This window comes from Falco rusticolus, chromosome 3 (genome assembly GCF_015220075.1).
Source record: "Falco rusticolus isolate bFalRus1 chromosome 3, bFalRus1.pri, whole genome shotgun sequence".
NCBI lineage: Eukaryota > Metazoa > Chordata > Aves > Falconiformes > Falconidae > Falco > Falco rusticolus.
The window spans coordinates 51770476-51787516 of NC_051189.1; the positions used below are offsets into that span (position 1 = coordinate 51770476).

At 39.1% G+C, this 17041-nt stretch overlaps 1 protein-coding gene across 5 annotated transcripts in view; it reads left to right on the plus strand.

The window, feature by feature from the left end:
* The window catches only part of LOC119145288 (ras-related protein Rab-10-like), a 31182-nt gene extending 18922 nt beyond the window's left edge, over positions 1-12260 (plus strand). For 3 of the 5 annotated variants that reach the window (XM_037381614.1, XM_037381611.1, XM_037381615.1), the window contains 2 exons: positions 2681-2782; positions 5149-5282. In XM_037381614.1, coding sequence (XP_037237511.1) covers positions 2681-2782; positions 5149-5277 — 231 coding nt within the window. In that variant the 3' untranslated portion in view covers positions 5278-5282. Of the gene's footprint in view, positions 1-2680; positions 2783-3775; positions 3873-5148; positions 5283-11892 lie in introns of those variants that run through there. The other 2 variants (XM_037381613.1, XM_037381612.1) reach the window with 2 other exon arrangements.
* Positions 12261-17041: the final 4781 nt, after the last annotated feature.

Consider the following 17041-nt stretch of genomic DNA (forward strand, 5'->3'; position numbering starts at 1 on the left):
CAGGGAACTGTCAGGGGACAGGTTCAGTCAGCCTTTCTTTAGTCAGTGGAAGGATCATGGAGCGTATTGTCATAAAATCCTTTTCCAAGGAAGTAAAGGACACAAAGATGATCTGGAATGGTCAGCGGATGACAAATTGTGCCTTACCACCCTGGTTGCCTTCTATTGATGCCAGGAAATGACTGTGCGAACAAGGGAATAGCAGTGGTTATGACATATCTTGAATTTAATAAGGCTTTTGTCACCCTCCCATGGCATCCTCACTTGGAAGCTGGGAAGTGTGGCCTGGACAGGTGGACCATTGGGTGGACTGAAAATCAGCTGCACTACCAGAGGCAACGGACAGCAGTTGAAGGCTGTGTGTCTAGTTGGTAATTATGGGCAGAGTACATTGGGTGTCTAGAGGGGCTCACATTCAACATACATCAGTGATCTGGCTGACGATACAAGGAGATTTGCATGTGATGTGAGGTTGAAGGGTGTGACTGGCACACCAAATAGGAGAAAACCAGTTCTGTGGGACCTTGATAAACTTGAGAACTGAGCCAATAGAAACATCATGAAATGCATTAAGAAGTGCAGAGATTTACACCTGGAATGGAATAATCCCAGGCATGAGTCAGTGCCCTGCTGCAGAGCATTTGGTGGGTTACAGTGAACACCAGCTTGAATATAAGGCAATGGTGTTCTCTCATCGCTTAAAAGCATGCTGGGCTGCATTGGGACGATAATGGATGCTGGTGAGATCTGGTGAGATTATTAGCCCCCCCCCCCTATTTAATGCTGGCAAGGCCACTTGGAATATTATGTCCAGCTTTGGCTCCCCCATTTGAAGAAGAGTGTTGAGAAACTGCAGAGGGTCCAGCAGACAGCTAGCTACAAAGATGATTGGGGTCTGGTACCTGTAATCCACGAGGAGAACTGAGGGAGCTGGGTAAAGAGGTGGCTAAGGAGCAGTTACTGGTCCACAGCAATTGAAGTGTGGTTAGAGGAGTGACAGAAATAGAGACAGGCAATAAACCCAGGGGCAGTCCTGCTTGGGAGGTTCAGGCTGGAAATAAGGAGAACCAGCTGCACTAGAAGGGTGATGTAGCCGTGGAAGGGGTCCTATAAAAGTTAGGAGATTCTCCATCGGTAGTGGATTTCAAGACTTAGGTAGGCAAAGCCATGGCTGCCCCCATAGCATATGGGTAGTAGTCCCATTTCAAGTGGGTTTATTTTTCCAAATGATATCTGTGACTCCATGATTAAAATGATTTGCATTCATCAGAGTTTGTACATAAGTAGCATCTAGGAATCTGGTACATGACACAAGAAAGAAAAAAGGAATGTTTAATAGTAGATTCTGTGTACTTTAAAAGCTGCAAACTAGTCTTCTCCACTTTATTAGCCCAGTATTTTTTATGGTTTGTATTTTTCTTTATGAATCATTATGCATCATTGTTTTGCATTGACATCTGCTAATAGTCAGATGATCTTAACTTTCTGTAACAAGTTGCTGCAGTACCAAAAACAGTTCGTAGCAGTCAGCTGGAGTTTTAAAATTCCTTATGAAGCAGTCTGTCTTAAAAAAGAGTCCAAATCTCATCTTTATATTCAAAATTACATTTTCTTACAGCATTTTGGAAAAGAAACCATTTTGCTTACTTTTTTTCTACCTTTAATATAATCTTTTATTATATTTTGACTAAAACTTGGAAGTCCAGTGCTTGCACCTTCATGCCTGATTTTGGAATTTTTGTAAAGCATTGATTTGTTACTTCTAGAACTCATTGAAAGCAAACATAATTACCAATATAGGCTTTTTATCCTGATGGAAAGCCTTCCAAATAAACCATTGCCTGGGATTGCCTTCTCCAGATGTGTCCGAGAAGGGATCCATTGCAGAGGGAGTAAATACTTTACCACTATGTTTTTCTGGGAGATGTTATTCCCACCTTGGCCCCCTCCCTTGGGAGGCAATGATGCAACTGTTTTTCTTTTTTTCCATGTATTCCACTCTATACTTTAGAAAATGATCAGGACCTTAAAAAGCTTTGAATACGTTGGGTTTTTTTCCTCTCATACCAATGTATCTGTAAGAGAAATACATTGGAGATGAGAGAGCACGAGTAAATTAAATAAAATCAACCAATGTAAAGACTGCCCTTTCCTTCGAAGTATTTTCTCTTTTCTATTACCATCATACATTTTTGCATACATATCTGTTCTTTGCTTGCTTTTTACCTCTGTGCTTCACTCTCTCTGGTCAAAAGGATGATCTGTTCTTTTATATTTCATCACGCCTCTTTTACCAGTGTTCTTGTCAAATTTTTTTTCTATACTTTTCTACAGGCACTCCATTAGTTTCCTCTAAATAATTGCCTAGGAGACAGTTCATTTTCCAAATAAATCAAAATATGGGAACAGACTCATTAGAGTTTATTCTTATTTACAAGTAAAGATAGGTTAAAAAAGCTGTTTTCAAAATGCAAAGGTTTAAGGTGAATGTTTTTTAAGAGTTACCTGAAATTTATTAATGAGGATGAAAATAGAGCACTTTACTGAGCTGACATTTACTTAATCGGTGCTTATGTAGCATGTTAGAAGCTGTGAGAACACCTCCATATCTCCTACCATTAGTATCAGGAAGCATTTCTTTCCCTGAAGGTCATCCCGTTGTCTATGCTTTTTTTTTCAGCTTGCTTGGGAGCATGGAATACCCTTTTTTGAAACCAGTGCTAAAGATAATGTGAACATTGAGGATGCATTCTCAGTCTTGACTAATGAAATACTGGAAAAGGTAGGCTGCTTTTCTGAGTAGAAAGAAAATGGGACATTTTTCTTGACAGATTGGGTAAACAAAATTGTAAATACAGAAGTTTTTTAGCAAAGCACATCCAATGATGTTTTTGCATTATGGGGTTAATATTTTGGGGGGGATCCTGTAGCTGTAGACATACAGAGAAGAAATGTGGGGGAGAAGAATTTTGGGAGAACAGCAGAAGAAAGGAGCAGGTAAAATACGGTTCAGAGAGAAGGTGAAAATTCAGGAAAACCGCATTTGTGGCTTTCCTTCCCATGCTTTTCTTCAAGGGAGAAGTCACAGCTCTATAGTTCCACTTCTGTGCCAGGAAGGTCCCTTTTCCCTGTAGGTTTGTGCAGAGTATGCACACTGTGAAGGTACGAGTGGAGCGGACCTTTTATGTTCAGCTATCAAATGTTTTATCCAAAGTTCATAGCTGTTTGTTTGGATGATTTACGCTAGTACTTTTGAAGTTATTAGGACCTAAAGATTTGAGTTAATTAGGGGTAGAATCAATACTGTAGCTGCCAGATCAGCATCTCTAAGTACCTCAAGTGTGTTGGCTTAAAGGTCCTTACTCTTCACAGTTGCAATACTTTTGTAGGACTGAATTATTGTTCATTAGCTCTAAAAATGTTTTGCATCGCAATTTATTTTTAGACAGTAGAATATTATTTTAGACATTAATGGATGTTCTTCATGCAATGCATTATCATTGCCATTCATCACCAATATTAGTTATACAAAACTAACCTTCCATTCCGAATACTCTTGAAGTTATAATAAAGATAAATGAGCAAAATTACTGATGGAGTCACATGTTGCAGTGTTTAGATTAAGTAGCCATAGGGAATGGTCAGAATAATAGCTCAGGGTTGGACTGGTTCTACATCAAGGTCCTGTCATATTCTACAATAACACAAGCTGTAGTTGGTTATTTTGGGGGAGGGAAAAAAAAGATGAAAAATAAACTCTTTATGATTCCTTTAGCATGAAAACGAAGCTCAGCAACTCAACAGTCAAATAGCATTTAGAACAGGGGGAGAGTGGCAGGTCCTTGAATAGCTGGCAAAAAGTCTCAAATAAGGTAACTCTGATTTTCTTGTAAATGAAAGAGACATTGTCTACTGTAAATAGAGAATATATGTGTTAGTATGAAGCATGAAAACTACAAAACAGTAGCTGTGATCGTAACTGATACAAAGACATATACATGTGAAGCAAGCATTTCTGCACAGTGCATTTGGTTAAGATCCGAGAGAATTCTCTGCAGCATGCAGAAATGCTGTTTGGGTATTTCTCACATTAAGATTGCCTGCACTTATTTTACTTTAAGGGGAACTGTAGTATTCCTACTCATCTTCATGAAAATTCATGGGGTTTGTAGTGTGGACATGCAAACAAATTCAGACCATGTTGAAAATGTGATACCGCTGCATGGTTTTAATTAGAACTGCTTGAGAATACAGTTGTATGCTCTGTGTGACTGTATGTGTGTGTGGAAAATATTTCCATAAGCATTCATCAAGTTTGTCTCTAGCAACATTTCACCTTATCTAGAAATGTTTGCAGTTCCTCATGGGGCATCACATACCATTACTTTGGTGTGTAATTTGCCATTTTTAGTGAAATGCATTTGTTGATTTAAACAAGGACTCCTTTAGCCCAATTGGTTTTGCCACTGGCTTGATAAGAAAGAGTTCACAGTAAAAAAAATAAATCCACCTTTACAGTTTCATCATGGTTTTCAGGTTCGACAAAATAATTTGCTTGTTCACAAAACTGTGAAATCTGAATGTAGTACTTGAATTTTAACTTCCTCTAACTGATGAAATTTTGGAGAAGGGAAAATGCAGTGGGAAGTGTGACTAGTAGCTCTGAAAAATGACATGATAGACGCCAGTTTGAGATCACTTCAGTCGTACATCCATTCTGTAGTGGTAAAATATGTACCTGCTGATTGTAAAAAGGAGATACAGCTTTGTGCAGTGTTTTGGCCCAAGACAGCTATGGCTGAGGATGCAGGATATTGGGCCTTCCTTACTTCTGCAATAGGACCACCTGTCCCAGACTGATGAGATGCTTCAGTGGAAGCATGTCATTGCTTTACCAGTCCCACAGAGGAAACTCATTTTAAGGAACGACCTAGAAAAGTCTGTTTTGGCCATGCTTTTGGGAAGTATGTGGAGGTCGTTCAGAAGTAAGATAGATAGGCAGGGCAGGCTGGCAGGCAGCAGGCTGTTTTCAGATGCATCGCAGTAGGCTGTATTAATGTGAGGAAATCTAGGATTTTTTATATACATTCTAGTTTACCATCTACTACAGGCATTTCTTTATTAACTTAACTGAAAACACTCCTGTAGCTGGAGAAGATCAGTGTCTGGAGTTACAGAGCTCATACAGCAGTAACGAGCTTCTCGATGCTCTTGAAACAAGTTGTGGTCCAGTGGAGTATTGAAGGAAAAAACACATTAACATGCGCTGGACATTAAAAAAAAAAAAAGGCAAGTTTGTATTGTTATCATTTTGTGCTGCATTTTCCTATCTCTTCTTTGTGCTGTTACTTGTAGTGGGCTCAAGGGAGAGAGAAGAATTCTGTGTCCCAGTGATTCAGATAACTAAAGTGCTGCTTGACCTTTCAGATATTTCATATCAGGCATTCTATGCTGTGTCTCAGTTGTACAGCTCTAGTTTACATGGGTAGTCTCATTAAAACGATCAGATGTTATTTGACAGCTTACATTGGTAACAGCTAAGGAGTCACCATGGTTTTGAGAACTCAGAATTTTCAAACTAATCACTTAACAATAACTGACTTGATTGTATTCGAAAGGCTGCAGTAGAAATTAATGTTATTGACACAGCTTATTCCAGAGGTTTGCTTAGACATAACAACAAGATTTTATTTATTCACAATTCTTAGAAGTGTCGGATATGCCTAAACCTGTTCATTAATAGATGGCAGCTGTTCCTTAACAATGTTTCTGGTTGCCAGTGAACTACTTGTACTTGTCAGTCAGTCCTCAAAAAACAACCAAACCCCCCAAAATACTATCCAGAATGCAGTTAGTGTGTGCACTTTTGTGTTGTTTGGTTTCATAGCTGATAAGCAGTACTCTTCTCAAGTAGCTTTTTAAAAAAATACTGCAAGCCTTTGTATTTCTATCTTTATAGGTGTGGTGGTTGGTATTTTTCTAAACTAGGAGCAGGAGGAGGGAAACTGTATCAAAAAAGAAAAAAAACGGAAGTTTTTGCCCTTTTCTGAAGGCTGCTATAACACTAGCTGAACTTAGGTTCTGCCTGCCCCCAAAGAGTGATTGACTACTGAGGTTATTTTGATATAATATTAAATAAACATATATATGCTGAGCAGAGAACAGTCAAAATCCATTTAAGACACTGCTGTTGTGAGTAACATTTACTGCTTAACAGCTGGAAGTCATTTGAGTTGAATTCTGTCCTTCATTCATCTCTATACCTTCCTTTTCTATGGCAACAAGATTTTTGAGATTACTCTGCGTCCCCCGTTTCTTTGCTCCTGAAGTGCCTTTGGAACTTGCTAGATGATTTTAAACAAATTTGACAGGTCAAACTAAAAGATAATTAAGCTCCCAAGGGGTTCTCTGAATATAAGGTGCTGGGTGGAGGGAAAGATTCACTGCAAGACCCTAATCTACAGGAAATCGGATTTCATTATTGCCAAGGTTCATGGAATTGTTAAGTTTGTCCAAAAGATCCCTGTGTCTCCCACAATGCACATTTAGTGTTTCTATATTATCCTCAGTCATGCATGGAGCCCCAGGCTTTATTTGCCCTTTATTTATCTTTTACTGACCACAGAATACTAATTTCTTTGTGAGGTTTTTCATAATGCTCGTAATGCTGTATTTTAGATCTGGTTTAGATTTTTATCTTCATAACCTTAGCAACATCAGGCAGTGTATTCAGCATTGCACACATGGGAACCAAAGTACAGAGATTAAAGCGAAGAGGATAAACGGTACCAACTCACTTGGTGCAATGTAGGGCATAATTTTGTTACATTATCTTGTTTAATTAAAAAAAAAAAGTCTGTTCTGGACATTGAATGAGCCAGATATTCTTCTGGAAACAGTAGCATATAATTAGGTCATGTAAATCAAAACTTAATCACAGTGTCTGAGTATAGGAGATGAGATTCATCTTGGTGTACAACCTTAGCCAGCAAAAATTTACATGGCTGGTCTGGTGTGGTTGTCTGGAATCACCTCTATTCAACGGAAAGAAATGCATCTTTTTCAGATAATACTGTGTTCTGGAGGTGCCTTTACCGATGACAGAGGACTCCATCTCAGCCCATATTGTTTTATATGATTAAAGTTAAATAAATTAAACTCCAGGAGACCAGAGGAATGTTACATGCTTGACTGACTTGACAGCATTTTTTTGCTTCCGCAAGATCTTGACTTTGAAGATGGATTGCTCTCTTAAATAGGGTTTTTGAGGTGCAACTGTATTAATCCTCACACAGACAATCTGTAAGGTTGAAGAGCCTTAAGAGTAACAGCTCAGCTGTCTTCTCAGGTTTGTGAAATAACTAATTGCAGTACAACATTGTTACAGTCTACAGTGGTGCTAACAGAAGAGGGAGATAGAGACCCACACTTTGCCAGTGGGTTAGATGTTTCAGACATTGTGGGATGGCAGGATCTGGGGCAAGGACTTCATCCCCATTTCTTGAGGAAGATGGTCTGCAGCAGTTAGATCCTGCTATTTTCAACCCCACATATCCTTTCCTGCTCCTGTCCTTGTTCCCCCAGTGATCACTTTTCCTGCTAATACATCCCTAGCTCTTGCTTGATACTGCTTGTGCCCTGGCCTGCCCATTCCTGTTGCGAGAGGACTGTCTTGCATTTTGAACAGGTAATTTGAATTACAGGACACAGGGAAGATACATGTCAAGAAAATGGCAGGACTGATCTTAATAACTGAGCTCTCTGTACTGGCAGTTCAGGCATAGAAGTCACAGGAACCTGACTGCATGAGGTTCTCTGCCACGCTTTGCCATTCTTTCTCAGCTATCACTGTTGAATAGAAACAAAATTATTGTGGTGATTAAGTATGATCATTTTGTCATTAGAGAGACTAAAAATGCTCGATATTTAAAGAAGTTATGAATAATAGTAACTTCAGTTACAGTCCCTTCTGCTTGATTCTCTAAAACTGTTAGTTTTCCAGCAAGCACTCTAGGTCTGACTTTGGGGATACTGAAATGGACTGAGTAAAGTCCTGTCCTTCTTCCAGATCCATAGTGGGCCACACCTCCACAATAAACCACTATCAAAATACCAAGAACTGGTGCTAGAGTAGGTGAATCAGAGTTGGTGTGGCACTGCTGATCTGAGCAGCAGTTTTTCAGCAAAGAATGGGCAGCTAATATTAATTAAGATTTATAAATTTACTCCGTTAGAAGCATTTCAAAGAGTTTCTTATATTTTTTTTTAATGATATTTCTCTTTGTATGCCAGCTTAGCTTGATTAAAACCTTTGGGATCTCGGCCATCTCATCACAATTCCTGTGTCTGGAAGTTAGCTATTTATTGCATGCCAGTGATACAAACTCTGCTTAAAGCTGGGGAGGAGAGACAGCCAGGAGGGGAGATAGCAGGAAGCTTAAAACTGGCTTGAACAGCTCAGATGCCTGCCTGTTAGGTGGGACATGTTTGCTGTGCTATTTAACAGGAAAAACTAGTATTTGATAGCAGGAAGTTTCAACATCTTACTAAAATCACTGCAGGGTAGAGTGGCGTCTGTGGTGGTATTTTCAAACCCCCCCCTTCAGCCAAGATGCCAAAGTGGAAGCTCAAGCTTCTTGGTACCAGTTTGGTTTTTCTCACCTTCAGCTGTTTGTTGGCTGGTTTGTCAGGGAGTGAGTTAGAACAGGGTGAGCTGAAATGTGAGCTGGCAGTGTTAGTGTTGCTCGTGGGGCCCTGAAGAAGGAATGCTGCCTGCCGTGTTCTCACAGGTGGGAGAGATTTACATACCTCGATGCTGTAATTTTGGGAGGGGAGGGTGCCCCACCTCTTGGTGGAAGGCTTGGCTGAAGTTGAGCACTACATGGGATTGCCCGGTAGTTGCTTCAGCAATTTATGTAGAACTTGCAGTATCTCTTCAGGTTATGAGTTATGCACTTTTTACATGTGTATATAGCGCATTTGCTTAAATAAATCCCAGGCCCTTACTTGCTTGATGAAGATCTGGTATGGGATAGTCTTACCAAACTGAAGCGATCCTTAAAGTCTTCAACTTTTAAAATGCTTTTAAAACAAACTATTACCTCTTCTTTATTTGTGGAGAAGTGGTTCTAGTCTTTCTGTCCTAGCTAGTTTGTTGCTGAACTACTATCAGATAATGATTTTACAGCTTTTATGAATTATTTCATTGTCCAATATGTTTCACCATTCTTAATCACTTATAGCAGGGGTCCTCACACTTTTTAACCAGGGGGCCGGCGCGCGGATGCAGTGGCAGGCAGTCATCTGCGGCTGCTTGGTTTCCCCCCCCAACCCCGGCGGGGGGTTCTGTAAATACCGGGGGCCAGATTGAGGACCCTGGGGGGCCGTATCCAGCCTGCGGGCCATAGTTTGAGGACCCCTGACTTATAGTACTGAGGGTCCTTGCTAAGGACACGTGAGCAGCTTACCACCCAAAGTGGTAAAATTAAGTAGTAAAATAAGCATCTTCAGTGTTTAAGGAACATGCAAGTTTCTTCCCTTTCACTGAAAGCATGAAATTAGATATGGCCTGTAACACTTTCAAATTACCTGTTTCTTCTAAGTTGAGTGAGTGACACTTGAATTCTGAAATGGTTTAAACAGGGATTTTTCTAAAATTCTTACTTACTTAAACTGAACTTTTCTGAAGAAGCAGGGGTGAAACAAAACCTACTTAGTTTATGTCCACAATATTCAATGCTCGGTGTTATTTCTTGGTCTCAGTAGAGTGAATTCAAATTTCTTATTGTACTGTAATCTCCCAAAGCTCTCCCTACCCCAACCCCCACCCCCTGGAATCTTATTTCTAAACCAGACTGGTATCTTGTTCCTTGAGATGACAAGGTTATGGTTGTGCACTTTTGATTCTGCCTTGCTCCCTCTTTTAAAAAGATCTTCATACTTTACATTTAATATCTGTGCTTGAAGACTATCAAATACTGTCTCCACCTAGCACAGATCATAATGGCTAATGCCTGCACTGAAGCACCTTACACAACTGTGTAAAAAATTAAAAAAAAATCAGAAGTTATGAAGCTGCATGTTGGAATTTGTGCGAACTCTCAAGGGTAATAAAAAAAATTGTCTGTTGGTACTTGTCACTCCAACAAAAAAAAAAGTGCACATGCTGTATTTCTTCATACATGATTTATATCTGACTAATGACAAGTAATTCCTAAAATCAGTCAGTCACAGTCTTCCAGTACCCTAGAGTCAGAACAATAAGTGTTAATAATTTTATTGATGACAGCTTCAGCATCCATTCTGAGGTTTAGACACTATGATACCTTTCCAGCCCTCTGCTCCTGCTTCTATCCGTCACTTCTGATCCCTTCCCAGGTGTTTCAGCTTCTCCCACAGCAGCATGCACTGTGGAAGCCTCCCTGGGACCCTGCAGCCCCAGGGAGGAGTGGATTCAGCCATTCTCTTTGTGGGGATGGCCCTGGCATAGAGCAGCCAGCACACTGGAAGAGCTGGAACTATGGCTACAGAAGGTAAAAGGAAAGAAATTACATGCATCTTCTCCAGAATTTTAGATACTGTTAAGTATTCTTGGCCAAAGACTCATAAGGCTTATCATAACATGGGGGAACCTTTTGTTTTCCCCTTGTTTTGATTCAGCTGAGTAATTTCAGGTGAACCTTTCTGGGTCTAGTCAAATGTTCAGCTATGCTGTGACATTGTAGGTGTTAAGTTCTCAGCTCTGAGTCATGATCAGCATCGTACTATGTGGTGCCTTTTTTTCTGCTGTGCTTTGATTTTCATTATTTCCAGCTTAGGTAGCTGTCCTCTCTGGAAGCTTCTCTTCATTGTTAGAAATGGTTGTGTATGGCTTTTGGGTTTGGGTTCAGAGAGGAATGTGGTGAATCCAGTGGTTGCACTTTCTTCTGTGTGTATCATTACATACTTGGTAAACCTGCCAAGAGGCAGGCAGGAGAATGGCAAGTAGAGAAGTTAGGACTTTTTGGTTTTCCTAGGTGTGTGACAATATTCTCTGTGTCTTTGTGCCTGAGTTCAGGGTTCAGCAATCATAGTTTTAAGAGTACAAGATTGCAACATGTACTGGTGCTGTATTGCACAATGGAGTTGGATTGTTTCTCTGGTCAGCATAATTATCTAGTTGAGTTTATTGCTGAAAGGAAGAGTCCTGGTCTTGCTGATTTATTATTTTTTTTGATCTACTTTTGCAATCAGTACATAAATGTTCTACAAGGGTGAAGTGCTATTTTGATAGTTTATCTTGATAAAGACTGAGTTATCTGAGTTATTTCCATTTGGGGGTATTCCTGGTTTATTAAATAGAGGCAGGAAAATAGAGCATTTTAGTGAATTTGACAAAGCAAGTTAATGCTCTTTATAACAATTAATAGCCTGTGACTTTTCTTCATGGGTACTGATGTCCCGTATTTCCCTGTTCCTTTCAACTGGATTTTTGCACCTCATGCTCAATACTTCAAAGATCAGTGTGCTTAATTGCAAATTAGTGAAAACTGGTGTAGTCAACAGAACTGGTACATCTAGAACAATTTGTGTGAGTAAAGATTTACAGGATCAGTTCATATAGTTTGTAGTGTCTGCTCAAAAGACACTTTCTATTATCTGTCACCTTGAGAGTTAGGAGAGATGTTTGAGGCAGGTAAAGAATGTAAATATACCAAGCTGGGACTTGCATGGGCATCGGTCTCTATCTAATTTATTAGAAAAGTTGTGATCTTTTAATTAAATATTCAAAGGAAAAATATATCTAGTGACCCCACCAAATCTTTTATATATTAAAATATGTGAAAATTCAAACCTTTCAGCTGTTGTGTTCTAGTTATCTTAATTAAGTGTTTGCTTTTGTTTGTTTTACAGAAATCCTGTGTATTATATGACTTAGATGTTGTGGCTTTAAGTCAAAGTAAGAAGAGAACCTGCTGTGCATTCTGAAATATATTTTTCTTACTCCACTTTCTCTTCAGAAAATATTAACTATTCAAAGGAACATACAAGATATTAAAAGTGAGCCTGTAATCCCAAAACACAGTATTTAGGCATTCTTTGTATTATACAAACTTTGTCGCCAAATGTTTTGATATGTTTATATTATATTTTCATATTTTCATTGTGAATTAAAAATAATTATTTGACTTTGGAATTATTAGATGCATCACAGGATGACTGCATTTTCATACAAATGTTTGCAGAAATAAAATCTAAGTGTACTAATTTTCTTTATTAAAAAAAATTACCTTGACTTTTTTTTTTCTGTATTATTTATACCAGATTTCTAATGTAGTGAACGTTGACATCATCACACAGGCAGCCTTCTGATATATGAAATCATTTATGCGATCCCCCAGATTACATCTCTTTAAGTAGCTGATATTTACTGCAGTCCCGTAAGGTAACTGTCTGGGAATTTTTGCCTTTGTTTCTTTTATATCAATTCCGGAAATGTGTTACTTGAATACCCTTGAACAGGGAGGCTGCAAAGGTGAAGGCTGAGGGAAAAGAGTAAGCCATTATACAAGATCAGTATGTTGCTGATCATTCCTTAGAAGGCAGAAAACATGGAACAACAGAATGCATCAAGTAATACTTACCGTGGTAATGTAAACTTTTATCATTCTATAAAATAATTCGCGCAGGTGTTAGCAGCATACCTGCATTTTCAAGTGTCCCTTTTGTTGTAAAGGATCACGATATTCAAAGGGTATGCAGTGCTTGTTTGATATTGTGAGATATTTATGTTATTTTCTTAAAGTATAAATACATCAGATACCTGGTTCTGCTCATTTAGATCTGTTATATAGCGGTATGCAATATCTTTAATGTCAGTGGAGGATATCAAATTTAGTTTAAATTTAAATGAGGGCAGAATCAGGATGCCAGTTTCTTTAATCAAAAGCAAAGAGAACACAAACCTGCAGGATGCGCACAAAGCAAACACAAGTTGCGAAATCTGAAGAATTGTGGTTATTCTATTGTCTTTTTTTTTTTCCCTGGGAGATGTGGTTCTTGCTCATTATTAAATTTGATTGGTTTATTACCATTTGCGAATGAATAATTTGGCTGTGCAAAATTGTGTTGTGAGCTATCCCAGCACATCCAGAATGACTAACTCCACTGTTCTGGAATGTCACTACCCTCCTGAAATATGTCTGCTGCTTTCTGGGGGGCTGTTCACAGATTGTCATAATACCACATTATTATTAAATTTGGTATGGAGACAGTGAGCTCAACTGGAAAATGCTTTCTGAAGCACAGGGGGCCTAATGTACCTGATCATAGTGCCAGGTTAATGTGCCACTAGGCCACTGAGTGTGCTCGCAGAAGGGGTGCGAAAGGATGGCAGAGACTATGTATTTATGGTACTCATCATGGCCAGTCACTTAAGCTAGTGTTTAGAGCAAAATCTGAAAACAAGGAACAAAGGGTAATCCCTGCATCAGGTACAACCATAGCAGTGGAAGAAACTAGTGCTGGAAGAGAGCAGTCTAGGTCCTCATCTTGTCTCAGCCTCAAATCAGCTGTCCCTGCTGTACTGCAGGAAGATGTTTAGAGAGTGCAGTGATGGACATTTTACAGTCTCTCTTGAGTCGTCCTTACTTAACTGGTTTGGCAAGCAGGAAGTTATCCTTATACCTAACCTAACTGGTACACATGGAAGGCAGGTTCTTCCTTTCCTCCTGCCTGTCCTCGCTCTTCTCTTCAGGCCAGAGAACTCCTGTCCCTTCTACCTTCCCTTGCAATGTCAGTTTTCCAGAATCTTTGCCATTTTTTTCTCTCTCCTCTTGGTATTTTTGGGTTGGTTCTCGGCTATCCTGGCATGTAGACCTGAAAACTGAGCAGACTGTTCAGGTTTAAATAATAACAGCAGGACAGATGAAAACTATTTTTTCATTATCTTATTTGTGATACTCCTAGTTATGCATTCCAGCATCGGTGTCAGGCAAGATAGCCTAGCACTGCTCGTGATTCATAATCTCTTTTCTGCAGAACTGCTTTTTTATCCTGGTACATACTTGTGCAGTTGATTATTCCGTTGTATGTGTAGAACCTCCTGTTCCTCCTTACTTGGTGGCATTTCACTTTCTCCAATCTGCCAAGATCCTTCTGAATCTTAATGCTGTGCTCCAGCATAGTTGGAGCCTTTTCCTGTAGATACAGTCTCCAAATGTGAGTAAGCATACTCTGTTCAGTCGTCAAAGATACTGGTGAAAGTACTGAATAGTTCCGGATACAAGACAGATCTCAATGAAATTCCATGTATCTTTTCAGCTTGGAGTACTAATTATTCCCAAGTAATTTTGCACTCATTTTATATACTTGTCTAGACGATAATTTTTTTTTGCCTAAGAGCACATTATATGAAACCCTGTGATCCTCACTCTTTCTGCCCTATCCACAAAGCCTGTTACCATCTGGTAGAAGCAGACCAGATTGATCTGGTAGTATTTGTTACTGACAAATCCACGCTGTTACTTCTTACATCTTTACTTTCTAGATTCTTGCAAATGCTTGAATAACCCATTGAAATATTTTTAATTTTTGGTATTTTTTTTTTTGGTGGAAATTCAGCTAATCAGTTTGTAGAGCTCTTTCCTTCCACCTTTTGAGAGAGATGCAATCCTTGTCAAGTTTTCTGGAACCTCACTCATTCCCTGTTGATTCTTGGAGACAATCATTAGCAGCTCTAACATTGCTTTAACTCTGAGGGATTTTCATTGGGTCCAGTCTATCCAAAATTTTTTAAGTTATCTAAGTATTTTCTAGTCTATTTATTAATTTTTCTAGCCTAAGCTCTTAGACTTGTGTCAGTGGTGCTGGTAGTGAAATCACGTCTGCCTTCTTAAATTGAAAACTGAGGTTAAAAAAGTCATTAAGAATACTGGCGCCAAGTAAGGAGGAACAGCATCACCAGTCATTAGGTGAAGATTAAACAGATTTCCCCTCTATAGAATAACAGACTGAATTTTTCCTTGGTCTTCTCGCTATACATCTTTCTAGCATCCTTGCTATCTTTTATATCAGATTTCCTAACATTTTGGGACCTTACCTTTATGGTTTTGCCCATATGTATAGACTATGTAGTCTATACATTTATTCATGACTTAGTAATCTGACCTACTTTCTACTTTCTTTTAGGTCATTGAAGATCTTATGATTCAGCAAAGTTAGTCTTTATTTCCCTTCCTGTTCTTCCTCTGTGTAGATCAAATTTTGCCTTCAGCAGTGGATCTCTGATGAACTTTAAGCTGTCCTGAATGTGCAAAGTTTAGCTGCTAGTTCTCTTAAGTCTCTATTTAGGTCTTCCTCCTCTTCCTAAAAATGAAAATAGATAAATAGGGTCAGATTGCTTTCTTCTCTGTATAGCTAATAAGAATTTCAAATATAGAGTTTCTTTATACATTTTTCCTTCTCATAGTGTTTTTTACTACTTGTGGCTTAGGTACGATCCAGTCACTGGCCCACCTTAGGGAGATGCAAATATTTAGATTCCCATGCAGCGTTTGCAGGATGCCTCACCCCTGCTAGCTGATGCAGTGTGCTACACCTAACACTCCAGGTAGCGTGAGTGCTCCCCACATCTTTTGCTCTCCTGGAGCAAAAGAACTGCCGTTTTTCTAAGCATATGCATTGTGGACTACGTTCGCAGGAGTGTGCCACTGGGCAAAACCCCACCACTGTCACTAGAAAGGATCAAAAAACCTCCCACAAAACTGGAGCATTCTTGTGTTTGGAGGTATTTTCCCAGCTAGAAAATAGGATGTAAGTTGAGAACATTATCTTCATTAAGTTCTTTTCCAAAGCTGGCTGGATGTTAGTGTTGCACAAATTCCCACAGATGGAATTTTTAGAATTAATAAAGCTTAAATATAAGGGATTTGACTGGAAAAAGGAGGACACCTCTTACAGCAGAACAGAAGATAAAAAGTGAATGTTCACACCAGACCCTCAGATCTCTGTAGAATACCTTGCATGAGCAAAGGTTGCTTGGATTTTGCCAGTAAGACAGGAATAACATTCTTCTGCCAAACATGAGATCCACAGACATCAACCGTATCAAATGCATTGTTCTTTCCCCTTGCCCCCTCACCTCAGAGAAAGGTAGGTATTTAGGATGCGATTCTGAAATGGTCACTGGATGTCCTGTTGTTTCTCATTGGATTTGCAGATATTTGTATTGTAAAAAAAAATAATTATGAAAATCAGACCTTTGATGTAAAGGTAAATCACATGTAGGAAGAAGGAATGCAAATTCATGGGTTTTTTTAAAGAAGTACTGACTGTGATGGCTTCACATGAAATTTACTGTATAAGGCTCAGAGTTTTATTTGGTGTACGCATACTATAGTGTAAAGCATATTACCAGAATCATACTAAAATGAGCTTGTTGTGAACAGCTCCATTTCAAATGTTAGCATAGAAATGAACTGATGACAAACCAAAATGCTTTAAAAATCATTTTATTGGCAATGGAATAAGTATATACTAGGTATTTTAAAGCCTGCTGCATAAAATGTGTTGTGAAGTCAACATGAAAATTCCGTAAATTCAAAGTGCATTTAAGACTAATTTCAGGAATTACATTCTGAGTCCCCCTGCCACTGCTGGTGGTTTTATGGTGGCGATTTGCTGTCAGTACATAAAGACTGTCTGTGAATGCTGCCTGAAAGGCACATACACAGAAACTAAGATGTTGTGTAACTGAGGCCCTAGTCCTGAGGTGGATCTGCTCGCAGGGATTCCTCTCAAGGTCTGATGGCTTCATTAGCATTTTGCAACAGTAGGAGACTTTGGGAAGAGATCACACTAAGGGACTAAGGCATTGCTAGACATCAAAGAAATTATTGTATCTGAAGTGTTAATTATACATCAGGTGCAGTTAAAACAAGAAATCATCTGAGATTCATATGTGCTGGTGATTTGAATACTGTATATGTAATATTAGACTGTATTTCAAGGAGGTTGAGCTGTAGTACAGTTAGGACACATAACAACGTCACTAAGAGCTCCG